The sequence below is a fragment of the Ipomoea triloba genome, chromosome 11 (assembly GCF_003576645.1).
Source record: "Ipomoea triloba cultivar NCNSP0323 chromosome 11, ASM357664v1".
NCBI classification, from domain to species: Eukaryota; Viridiplantae; Streptophyta; class Magnoliopsida; order Solanales; family Convolvulaceae; genus Ipomoea; species Ipomoea triloba.
This window is the reverse complement of record NC_044926.1, coordinates 19,574,545-19,588,134: the sequence shown is the minus strand read 5'-3', so window position 1 is coordinate 19,588,134 and position 13,590 is coordinate 19,574,545. Positions and strand designations below refer to the sequence as shown.

Sequence of the window (13,590 nt, the reverse complement as noted above, 5' to 3'; positions counted from 1 at the left end):
ATTCTTTTGAATTTCACCAACAGCTTTTGTGCGTCCCTTCTTCTCGTTGTCGCCAAATGTCACCAAGGGACCTTCGATAGGTTGGATGTTCTCAAGCAGTGTTAGATTTCCAGTCATATGTCTCGAACATCCACTGTCAATGAACCACACGTCCCTGGTGTCCTGCAAGGAAATCAAGCAAGTTTAGGTACCCAAACTTTGGGTCCTGGTGGGTTAGTGAGTTTAGGCATCCATTTATACCTTGTGCCCATTATTCCAGGCCTAGGCGCAATGTAGCCATTGTACGTTTGATAATTATAAGGAATGCTAGCAAAGGTTTTAGGCCTCTTTGGTGCATAAATCAACTTAGGTAGAGACTTTTCGACCGGCTTATGCACCATGCCTTTCATACGCTGTTTGGTCATGTGAAATTGCTGAAAGTGAGGTTTCTTCCAGAACTTGTGATTTGATGACCAATTCTCACTAGATGGATAGAGTCTTCCTTTCTCCATCCGTGAGTTCCTAACTATGTGGATCTCAGACCTTCCATATTTGCCTTGAGGTGCATTATATGGAGTGTAGCTCTTTTTGTACTTGGAATGGCCTTGCGAGAGATAGCAAGGTGATCTCTCGATATTGTTTACCCGGCCATTCTTCGTAGCTTTCCTATACTTTCCATTGCTGGTGTATAGGGACGGTTTATGAATAGCTACTCTGGTCTTTTCTGTTGGTCCTTTATGACCTTTATTTGGTTTGGGTTGAGATCCTCCATTTCTTGAAGTTCCCAAACCATTGGTCTGTTTATCTCTCGAGAGATGGTCTTGATGGAACCCTAGACCGGTTCTATCACTTGTAGGTCTGTGATCAACCACCATTTTCTCCATAGCTTTGGAGGAATTAGTGTATGATGCTATGACCTTTCGAAGATTAAGCTCTCTCGTCTCTCGAGCTTTGCACTCTTCAGATAGTAGGATTACTTTGGCTTCTAACTCACTTACTTTGAGAGTCAGCTCCAAATTCTCTTTCGAGACGTTCTTAAGCATATCTCTTTCAGCAGTTAGCTTGCTGTTTTCATCCATCACTCTAGCATGAGTGCTATTGGCGATGTTAAGGTTCCTTCTGAGCGATTCCAACATCTCGAAGGGGTCCTCATCGCTTTTAAATGAAGAACAACGAGAGGTAGAAGTAGAGCAGCGAGATGTAGGAGTAGAGGTTACCTCGTTGTCAATGACCATTAGGCATTGATTCTCCTCTTCCTCGGTGTATAAGCAGATGAGCCCCCTCTCATCCTCTGAGCTGCTGCTGCTTTCGCTGGAGCTCGACGTCTCGGACTCCTCGATTGTCCTCTCGAATTCTTCAGCAACAAGCGCCTTCCTGCGCTGATACGTCTTTGATGATCCTTTGAAGCCACCTTGTGTTGGCTTCTCCCTGGATTCCTCTATTCTCTTGGAATCCTTGCCTTCTTGGCCCTGATGCTTGCTTACTAGTGGGTAAGGGCATTCGGCCTTGAAATGTCCCGGTCTTCTACAGTTGTAGCATAGACCCTGATTTTCCTCCTCCGTCCTTCTGGATGGATATCTCTCATTTTTCCTTCTTGAGGAGGAAGGTGAACTTTTGTTGCTCTCCTGGTTCATCTTCATGTATTTCCTGAACTTTCTCACAAAGAGAGCAAACTGTTCGTCAGACATAACATTCATAGGATTAGAGTCTGACCTTGAAGATGTGGATGGTTGCTCAGCAACAAGTGCTACGTTTCGTCGATCCACAATGTCCTCATCTCTTGGGAACATCTCGAACTCGAAGGCTTTGAGATCCCGGAAGAGTTTGTCTGTTGTGGTTTCCTTCAGATCTCGGTGATCTCTCATCGTGATCACCTTTACTTCCCACTCCTTAGTGAGGCCACGTAAGACCTTCAGGTTCAGCTCCTTTTGTGGGATCTCCTTTTCAAGGTCACTGATCTCGGTTGTGAGCTTCATGAACCGAGACTCCATGCTGTCGATGCTCTCNAGGCGCAATGTAGCCATTGTACGTTTGATAATTATAAGGAATGCTAGCAAAGGTTTTAGGCCTCTTTGGTGCATAAATCAACTTAGGTAGAGACTTTTCGACCGGCTTATGCACCATGCCTTTCATACGCTGTTTGGTCATGTGAAATTGCTGAAAGTGAGGTTTCTTCCAGAACTTGTGATTTGATGACCAATTCTCACTAGATGGATAGAGTCTTCCTTCCTCCATCCGTGAGTTCCTAACTATGTGGATCTCAGACCTTCCATATTTGCCTTGAGGTGCATTATATGGAGTGTAGCTCTTTTTGTACTTGGAATGGCCTTGCGAGAGATAGCAAGGTGATCTCTCGATATTGTTTACCCGGCCATTCTTCGTAGCTTTCCTATACTTTCCATTGCTGGTGTATAGGGACGGTTTATGAATAGCTACTCTGGTCTTTTCTGTTGGTCCTTTATGACCTTTATTTGGTTTGGGTTGAGATCCTCCATTTCTTGAAGTTCCCAAACCATTGGTCTGTTTATCTCTCGAGAGATGGTCTTGATGGAACCCTAGACCGGTTCTATCACTTGTAGGTCTGTGATCAACCACCATTTTCTCCATAGCTTTGGAGGAATTAGTGTATGATGCTATGACCTTTCGAAGATTAAGCTCTCTCGTCTCTCGAGCTTTGCACTCTTCAGATAGTAGGATTACTTTGGCTTCTAACTCACTTACTTTGAGAGTCAGCTCCAAATTCTCTTTCGAGACGTTCTTAAGCATATCTCTTTCAGCAGTTAGCTTGCTGTTTTCATCCATCACTCTAGCATGAGTGCTATTGGCGATGTTAAGGTTCCTTCTGAGCGATTCCAACATCTCGAAGGGGTCCTCATCGCTTTTAAATGAAGAACAACGAGAGGTAGAAGTAGAGCAGCGAGATGTAGGAGTAGAGGTTACCTCGTTGTCAATGGCCATTAGGCATTGATTCTCCTCTTCCTCGGTGTATAAGCAGATGAGCCCCCTCTCATCCTCTGAGCTGCTGCTGCTTTCGCTGGAGCTCGACGTCTCGGACTCCTCGATTGTCCTCTCGAATTCTTCAGCAACAAGCGCCTTCCTGCGCTGATACGTCTTTGATGATCCTTTGAAGCCACCTTGTGTTGGCTTCTCCCTGGATTCCTCTATTCTCTTGGAATCCTTGCCTTCTTGGCCCTGATGCTTGCTTACTAGTGGGTAAGGGCATTCGGCCTTGAAATGTCCCGGTCTTCTACAGTTGTAGCATAGACCCTGATTTTCCTCCTCCGTCCTTCTGGATGGATATCTCTCATTTTTCCTTCTTGAGGAGGAAGGTGAACTTTTGTTGCTCTCCTGGTTCATCTTCATGTATTTCCTGAACTTTCTCACAAAGAGAGCAAACTGTTCGTCAGACATAACATTCATAGGATTAGAGTCTGACCTTGAAGATGTGGATGGTTGCTCAGCAACAAGTGCTACGTTTCGTCGATCCACAATGTCCTCATCTCTTGGGAACATCTCGAACTCGAAGGCTTTGAGATCCCGGAAGAGTTTGTCTGTTGTGGTTTCCTTCAGATCTCGGTGATCTCTCATCGTGATCACCTTTACTTCCCACTCCTTAGTGAGGCCACGTAAGACCTTCAGGTTCAGCTCCTTTTGTGGGATCTCCTTTTCAAGGTCACTGATCTCGGTTGTGAGCTTCATGAACCGAGACTCCATGCTGTCGATGCTCTCTCCTGGCTTCATCTTGAAGTCTTCGAACTTCTTCATGGCCACGGTGAGCTTGTTTTCCTTTTCCTGTTCGTCACCTTCACCAATTAACATCAAAGTATCCCATACCTCTTTTGCCGTTTTGCACTTCCTCACTTTTGGGAAGATGGTTTCGTCTATAGCTCTGAAGAGAATATCCTTGGCAATATTGTCCAGGTTGTTTCTCTTCCTATCATCACTGGTCCATTCTTCCCTAGGTTTTGGGATGTACTTTGGTGTTTCTTGGGTTTGAACTGCAGCAGTATTAACCATTAGGATCTTGACTGGTCCAGAAGTTATAACCTCGGCCATCTCATCATGGAGGGCTGATAAGTACGCAAGCATGCGTGTTTTCCAGTCGTCAAACCTGCTAAGATCAAAGAGAAGATGTCTCGACAACATGCTGTCCATATTGAAAAATTATCTCGTGCTTTGAAAATATTTAAGAAGATTTTTCAAAGAAGGATCTCTAGGCAATATAAACAAAGGTTTATATCGATCAGAGAACTTGCTCTGATACCAATTGTTGGTCCCAAGGGGATGGGGTACAAGTCTAGAGGGGGGGGGGAATAGACTTGTATAAGATTTTGCAAATCTTTTCGACCTCTCGTGTGTATTGAACTTAGGATGTTTAGGTTCGATACCTCACGAGGTGAAGACAAAGTTTTATGCGCAGCGGAAATGTTATCCCCTTTTAGTTAGCACGAGTTTGAGTTAGTTCGAGAGGTGTGATTATATGCAGTGCAATCGAGAAGTTAGCGAGAGATAAAAACAGAAAGTAAATGCAAGAGAGATTTTTAAGTGGTTCGGCCAACCCGCCTACTTCCACTCTTCTTCCAGAAACTCCCTGGAAGGATTGCACTAAAAACTTCCCTTTTTAGTACAATATCGAGCGCTTGAGCTTTGATCACGAAGCCCGCCTCAAGCCTCAGGTTTTTCGCCCCGCTTCTTGTTACTCCACCTCTCGAGCACTTGACCTTTGATCACCAAGCCCGCGTCAAGCCTCAGGTTTCTTTCGCTCGGACAGCAGCCAGGTTACTCCACCTCTCTTGCTTAATCCAAAGCAAGGTGTTTTTGGTTGTCACAGTTGAATGTAACAGACTCCAATCTGACCACAAGCTATCGTTGAATCAACTTCGATGTAGAGCAGCTTCGGTCACCTTCTGGATGTATAACAGTTTAAGCTTTGTAACTCTCTTGAAACACTAAGATGTGTTTTCTCGCTGTTTTGAATATCAGGATGATATTCCAAGTTAAGCACTTGCACTTGAACGTTTTAGACAGACACTTCTTAAGAATTTCGAACCTCTTTTCTTTTTAACTCCTTTTTCTCTCTTTTCCCCTTTTTTTTTTCCCCGCTTTTCTTCTGTGTCTTTACGTCCTTATATATGAGAGTAGAGGAATAATTCCGTTGGAGGGAAAATTATTCCGTTTGAAATTTGTCTCCCATGCTGATCATGGGTCTTGCATATTTTCAGCATATTTCATGGAGTGGTGATCTTGTAACTTGAACCTCTTTGTCTTGTAGTGAATATTCCATAGTTCACTTTCTTGAGTCCATGCTCCACTTTCGTCTTTTGGTAAAAGTTACTCTTTTTATATTCCCATTATTCCTTGTTTGTAGGGAATCAGATCACTTCAGCATTGGTGCACCTTTTGACCGTTTGTGGTGGAAATCTGACGTGTCATCCATTTCCGCCCATTTTGAAATCTTCACGTTCGGCACCTCTTCATTATTCCATCTCCATGATATTCTTCTTCTCCAAACTTTAAGTATGACCGTCATTCAGCTTTGTTGGAGAATTGTTAGTGTATCGAGACCAAGGTTGATATCTTGATTGCTTAATGTCTCGAACTCAAATATCGAGAGGTCTATCTCTCGAACTCTGTTTATGTCTCGAACTGGATAACTGTATCGAGAGGTCCTACCTCTCGAACTCTGCTTATGTCTCGAGACTTAGTTGATGTCTCGCAGACCCTTATTCCTCCAGTGTTGTCCCATGCTTTCTTCTGATCTGTCTATATGATTACAATACACGAGACTTCTAAGATGTTCAAACAAATTTACCTCAAGCTTAAATATTTTCCGAGTTGAGCTCAAAGTTACCCGGTTGTATTTTCGCTCTTGGTTTACTTGTCGAACTTACAGCGTTTTGCCTATGTATCGAGACTTGGGGATTCTTACTTAACAGTTGGTATCATCAAAACCTATTACATGATGTTCCTAACAAGTGTTAATTAATGGAAAAAGTTGTTAACACAGGCTACGCATACTCAAAAGGAAAAAAAATTCTTGAACATTGAAGTCTAAATTGTCGTTTGATACATCAGCTAATGGTTGGCGTAATGAAGACGTTGAAGTTGACATATTTGACATGTTAAATGAACATTGAGTGGACAGTGAAGATATGTCACGCATATTAGCTGCAAAATTTTTTAATGAAACATATATAACATGAAATTGACAATATATATTTTGTTTTTATTTAAACATATATAACACAACCTTTAGCATATACAACAAATGAAGAAATAGGTAGTCAATTAATAGATAAAAGTCTTACCATCTGTGATGACAAATAAAGGTGATATGGGTGGAATTGCAATGTTCAATGCATATGAATTTGGGTTGCTAGCAACTGCAATATTTAAAAAAAAAATAATAGAAACAAATAAACACTAAATAATGTTAACACGTAAAAATTAAACAATGACTAAATACACTAAAAGAAATTAACAAATTACTTTAGTCTGGTTGAGAAATATAATAATTTGAATATAATATATACCATTTGTGATTGCACTTAATGGTGTTCCTCTGGTGGCTACATAATTATCTTCGAATGAACTTGGATGAAATTAACTGCAACAATTTAATAGAATAAATGAATCAAAATTTGCGTATCATTTAACACATTATGTTTTATTTTATTTTTGAGTAATAGTACCGTTGCTTGGTCTGTTAATAGGTGTTGATGGAGACCATCCTTTAAATCCATCGAACAATCCTTCGTTACCAACTACTGCAGTGATTTATATTGAGGTTGAAAATTTTATAAATGTATTTGATAAAGAGGAAAATATGTGCATATAGTACGATATTGGAAAACAAAATTTACTAACCATTCAATCTTGGATTAACTAGATTAAATGGTGAAGAACCAACAGTTGAATGCAGTACCGATTCATTTTCTAAAAAATATAATAGGAAAAATATAAGATTATAAATTATTCTCATAGAATAGCTTTTATTTTAAAGACAGAACTATGAATGCATATCGTAATCTAGACTATTAAATTTTAAACATGAATTTGATATGTATTATTTTGGTTGCTAATAACTGCAATATTTTCAGAAAATAGTAAAAACAAATAAATACATATTAATTAACACATTAATTGGAAATAATAAATAATTTAAAACAACAAATAAATGGAAATGTGTTTATAATAAAATGTATAAATTATTAAAAATAATTTGAATGAGAGTTTAATTAACATTGGTAGGCATGTTAATAGGTTTTCTCGGAGAGCACATCATAAATCCACCGTACAATCGTTCACTACCGGCCACTGCAATTATTTATATCAAGGGAGAAAATTTAAAAATGATCAAGTAAAAGAGCTAGGTAGTGTTTTGATATACAGAGTAACAAATTTGCTTACCATTCACTGTGAGATTAACTAGTCTAAATGCAAGTGCACTAACAACTGATTGTAACGATGACTGAGCATTATCAAACAAAATATTCGATCGCAACAACGATGCTTGTGTATTATTATCAATACACAATGACTCATTTTCTTAAAAAAAATGGCATAGTTAAAATGATTGTTAAGGAATGACTCGTGATGTAAATATAGAGCAATGAGTTTATTCACAATAAAAAATTAAATATTATAAGTTATTTGGATATGTATTTTTTTTTCCAATTTTGAATTACATATTGTATTTAAAATGGCATAACCCAGTGCAACAGAGTCCCAAATTCTAAAAGGAAAAAAATCTTAGCCCATCTTTTATGAATTCGGTCCAATTACACTTTTATGTTAACTGCTATCCTCTTTCATGCAATCTGAAAAATCAATTCCACTTGTCACTTAATCTGGAAAGCATTTACATTTCTATGTATCCCTCATTAAGGGTATAATGATTTAAAAGAACCGTTTAAAGTAAAGATTTGAATTGTTTAACCGTTAACATAAGTGAACTTTGTATTAATCGAATATTTTTAAACTAAAGTTGTAAATTTTTAAAATAATGCATATAATAATACATTTAATTAAAATAATGTATATAATAATAAATTTAATTAAAATAGTAGTTATAATAATAAGTCCATAAGAAAATATGCAAACAGAATATCTTAACATTACAAACATAAAAGCAACAATTTGAAAGTCCTAACAACTATATATATATATAGATTTTGGTTCAGGTGCGGCCGTGCTCTCCCGTGCGGTCACACACCACTCAATGTTACGAAATACACCACTCAATGTTAAGAAACACACCACAATGAAACACACCACAATGTTAAGAAACACACAACAATGCATATTTGTGCGGTGTATTTCTTAACATTGAGTGGTGTATTTCGTAACATTGAGTGGTGTGAACCGCACGGCCGCACGAGAGAGCACGGCCGCACGAGAGAGCACGGCCGCACCTGATCTCGCCTATATATATTTTTTTTAATTTTAATTTTAATGTAATAATAGTCATTTAGATTTTATTAATTTCTAAATGTAATTTTAATTTTAATTTAAATTTTATTTTTAATATAATATTAATCTGTTAAATTCAACTTTGTTTAACTTTCCCAAAAGTGAGGCGTTGTCCGCTTCTTCACCGTCTTTATCTTCCCCATTTTTGAATGTGCTTATTGTCTCTTCAGTTCTGGCCACCCGCCGGCCGCCGTCCACAGTCCAGCAAGAGTCAACCTCTCAGCAGGCGTCCACCGTCCACCAGTCGTCCAACCATTATTCGACCTCCCAACTGGCGGCGGATGGTAGTTCGGCGGTGGCTCCATCGCCGGAGGTAGCGGAAATAAAACAGAATAAGGAGGGTGAGACTGTGATCCCAAATCTGGGAGCTGACTATGATAAAAATGAGGCGTCTGAGGCCTCAAAGCAGATAGAAGGAAACGTAGACCAAACGCGTGACTGCGATCGCGAAGGTCAAAGGAAAATGCGATCGGAGGATATCATTATGGAACGACCGGATGGTGCGACATTAGAAACGCTAATGGAGAAAAACTTTGAGAAGTCAATCAATGACATTCGATTGCAACATGCAAAGGCAAAAGAGGCTATGGCGGGAATTCTAAAAGAAAATCGAGCTGTTGAAGTGGAGATGGAGCCAGTGACTGCGAAGGAAGTCACATTTGCTGCGACAATGTCTGTGATCGGAAAGGGGGATCCATCTTCATCCAAAGAGAAGGAGGCTATGGAGGATCGATCGAGATCTCCCAACTGGTAAGGAAAATATTACTCGCATAGTACCTGTTTGTGATAATGTCTCTAAGAGTTATCAGAATGTTGAGGGGAGATTTGGGAATGCGAAAGGGAGTATGCAGGGCAACCCATCTAGGCGGAACCCTAGACCCAATCCAATGACTAATCTCTTGAGCTTTGCATCTCTGTTCTCTGGAGATATAAGCAAAGGGGATGGAAATGTATTTGGGGGATTCCCTCAGCCTACTATAACTGAGAAGTCACCGGAAATCCAAAAAGGAATCCCGACTGTTAGATTTGGTAAAAATCCAGACGTTTGTTCTCAATTTGAGAACACAGGAATGAGTTTTTTTTTAGATTTTAAAATCCAGAAATGTGTTTCTCAATTTGAGAAACCATAGCCTGGATTTATGAGTATGAAAAACCGAAACCTATATTTCTCAAATAAAGAAATCCTTAAGTTAGTTTCTGAATTTCATAACTCACTGACTGGTTTTCCAGATTGATAATATTGTATAGGCTAAAGTCTCATCCCGCACCATGAACTATATTGGATTATTCATGCCGCACCTTGAACTTTCATAAGGTCTATTTCGATACACAAATCATTAATTATTTTTCATCTAGCAATTTTTACAGGTTACCTACAAGTTATAGGTAATTTATGCTGACTTTGACTCTTTTTTTTTTTTCTTCTTTTTTTTTTTGTTTTCTTCTAAACCTTTTCCAGCCCAACAACCGGTACCGGAACTGTAAAATAATAATAATAATAATAATAATAAAATTTCTTATATTTAGGCATTTTGCTAGTGATAGTAGCCAAAATAATAATAATAATAAATTTATAATATGATTTTTATAATAACAAAACATATTATATATAATTATATATACTAAAAAAAAAATTTGGTTGAATCGGAACCGGAACCTTTATATAAGGTTATGTTTCTGGTTTGTGTAACCTTAGAACCGTGAATCGGCGGTTCTAAACTGGAACGAATCGCGGTCACCCCTAGGCAGGTCGTCGGTGGGCTCGGCGCACGCTGCCGCAAGGGAGGGGAAGAGCAGTGGATTGTGGAGGGGCTGTGGTGATTTGGTCTAGTGAGCACTGGTCCGGCTGAAGGCACAAGGGAGGGGCAACGAGACGTTGATTTTTGAGGTTTACTTAAAAATTTTGGGTTGACTTAAAAAGAAGATCCAAACTAATTACCTATGCCATGTCATCATAGTAACCTGGTAACCTGTGAAAAATGCTAGATGAAAAAAAATTAATGGTTTGTGTATTGAAATGGACGTTATGAAAGTTCAAGATGCGGCATGAATAATCCAATATAGTTCATGGTGCGGAATGACACTTTAGCCTATTATATATGTTATGTTTGGGTTTCAAAATGTATGGTTTGATCAATTTTAGTAACCTGAAATAGGGTTCTACAATTTTATATCTCGATTTGTGGGACTCTTAGTATATATATTTCAACATTGATTTATTGAATTTCGAACTTTTTTATATATATATATATATATATATATATATAGTCATCATTAGGTGCGGCCTGGTCATTAGGTGTGGTCGTGCGGCCTATTTTCAGCCATTAGATCATATCAAGTCATCAAATCAACGCGCAATATATATATATATATGTATATATATATGTATATATGTATATATATATGTATATATGTATGTATATATATATGTATATATGTATGTATATATATATATATATGTATGTATATATATATATATGTATATATGTTACAAAGCACACCATTCTACGTACTAAAATGCACTAGAGTACCGATAAAACACACCATTCCACACTATAACCAAATGTACTTATTCACTTAAAATTCATCAATATACGTGATAAAACGCATCATTCTATATATTAAAATGTACCACAACGTGCCTAATGTTAGATTATAAGTATACACTATTTACATATATTAGAAAACATGTGCTAAAATATGCATCATTCTACGTATTAAAATGCACCACAACGTGTGTTAAAATGCACAATTCCACTCGTTGAAAATCCACATCCCAGATTATAAACATGCACTATTGCACTTATTAGAAAAAATGTGTTAAAATGCACACCATTCAACGTATTAAAATGCACCAGAGGACGGATTAAAACACACCATTCCACAACACACTTTTTAGAAACACGTGTTAAAATACATATCATTTTACGTATTAAAGTGCACCAGTGGATGTATTAACACACACCATTCCACAACACAATTACACACCATTCTACGTATGAAAATGCACCAGCGGATAGATTAAAACACACCATTCCACAACACAGTTAATGCACCAACATACGTAATAAAACGCACCACATCATGTATTCAAACGCACCACAACATGTATTCAAATGCACCACACTATGTACTAAAATGCACCACACTATGTACTAAAATGCACCATTTCAATTCATGTAATATAGATACAAAAATTACCATAATACCCCCACTTAAACATACGCGAATTCCAGTTGGATTAATGAAATCGGACGACGTAGATTAGGCCGCACGACCGCATGGGAGATCCCCGCTGCATTTTAATAAAAATCTGTATATATATATATATATATATATATATATTGAGATTGATTGAGATAACATATAGATAATAAGGAAAACAATGATTCAAATACTATATATTCGAGATTTAATTTGGGACTTACCTTTATCTTTGGTTTTTTGTTTCTTGCTGCCCCTAAGAATTATTGACCCGATGAGTTTCTTCATTATGTTGTTTGTTTGAATTGTGAGAAACTGATGCAAGACAAAAAGTGAAAACTAATACTTAGTTGTTTATTTATATGATCAGTAGTAGTGAATTTGGAGTGAATAATTATAATATTACGATTGCTTTCCTTTATTAGATGTCTAAAATTATTACAATCAACAGTTATAATAGGCAATTTGGAGTATAATTGTAGTTTTGATTTATTTCCTTGATTGAATTAAAAAAAAACATAATCAATCAAAAAAAAACATAAAATTTGAATAGTTATAATAGACAATTTGGAGCATAATTGAGTGCACAGTGGACAGTGGGCTGCTGGTGATGAACCTTTGAAAGAAATTTGAAGTATATATGCAGTAATTTGTATGCTATTTGCAGGTAATACTTGTACCACATTCCGATATGGGTAACCGTGATATTTAACTTACAGTAATTTTATGTTTTTTTAATATTACAACAGGAAAGATATATCTGGTGCTAATTTTACTGTTGTGTGATGTTACTTTGGTGATGGTGGGCTTTCAACAAGTGCTTATTATTGTTTTATGTTTTCTTGTAGTCCGTGCTTGAGAAGGAACGAAGAGGTGACTATCTTGGAAAAACTGTTTAGGTGATGTCATGTGCCCTTTTTGGCCTGGTAACTAAGATCATGAACAAGAGAGGCCTCATCACACAGTGTATTGCTTGTCTATGTGATAGAATTAGGAGGAACTGTAGGTGAGAAATGGAGAGATATCTTAAATTCTAAAAGCCTTGAACTTTGTTTTCCTCTATTTTTCTTAAATTAAATTTATGAATACATATCTCCCACAGAGAATTTGCTAAAGTCAATTTTCCTCAGGTGATTTTCATCATGCCTGCTATACCTAAAGTGATTTTATGTTTAAATTCTGAAAGCCTTACCGTGTACACATGAATTTTCTACCCAGTGCACATTTATGACCTTATGGTGCCTAGTCAGTTCAATGTAATTTGCTATTCGGATTTTTTTTTTTTCACCGTTAATATGTATTTCTATTCACATCTGCAGAAAACAAAGCCTACAAAACATAGTATGCGGGAACTGAGAGCATTAGGCTTGACTCCTCACTTCTTGAGGCTACTGAGAGGTTAGTATATATATTCTGGACTTTTTACAGCAATATTATTAGGAGTATAAACTGCATAGTATACCATTACAGTATATACAACCTGCCTATGGAGTAGATTAACAAAATAAATGAACGAAATAAAATGGGCCTTGACTTATTTTATGCTTAAACAAAAACACAACATAAAATTATAGCATGGGTTAAACAAAAGTGTAAAGCTTAACAGAATAAACCATTTGTTAAGTGTTTAATCTTTTCAAACTAATAGGAACACCAACTGAAATTATATTGTTTATACTTTGCTTTCATCAACAATGATTACTTCTGGATTAGACGAAGGTATAGCTTCCAGTGGTTCAATGCCTTGATTGAAAAAAACTATTAAACATTAGCATAAAAAATTTTAAAATAGTAATTAGAAACATGTTAAGATAGTACAAACATGTCCAAAATTTTCATTGAACTCTTTTTCATCAGCAAGCTTCATAACCACACTGTTTTCTTCTCTTTTTTTTTTTTTTTTTTTTTTTTTTTTTTTTTTTTTTTTTTTTTTTT

At 37.2% G+C, this 13,590-nt stretch overlaps 1 protein-coding gene across 1 annotated transcript in view; it reads left to right on the top strand.

The window, feature by feature from the left end:
* Positions 1–6,313: 6,313 nt before the first annotated feature.
* The window catches only part of LOC115996045, an 11,335-nt gene continuing 4,058 nt past the window's right edge, over positions 6,314–13,590 (top strand). Inside the window, exons 1-4 of the mRNA XM_031235190.1 lie at positions 6,314–6,351; positions 8,554–9,201; positions 12,504–12,528; positions 12,975–13,053. Coding sequence (XP_031091050.1) covers positions 6,314–6,351; positions 8,554–9,201; positions 12,504–12,528; positions 12,975–13,053 — 790 coding nt within the window. The remainder of the gene's footprint in view (positions 6,352–8,553; positions 9,202–12,503; positions 12,529–12,974; positions 13,054–13,590) is intronic.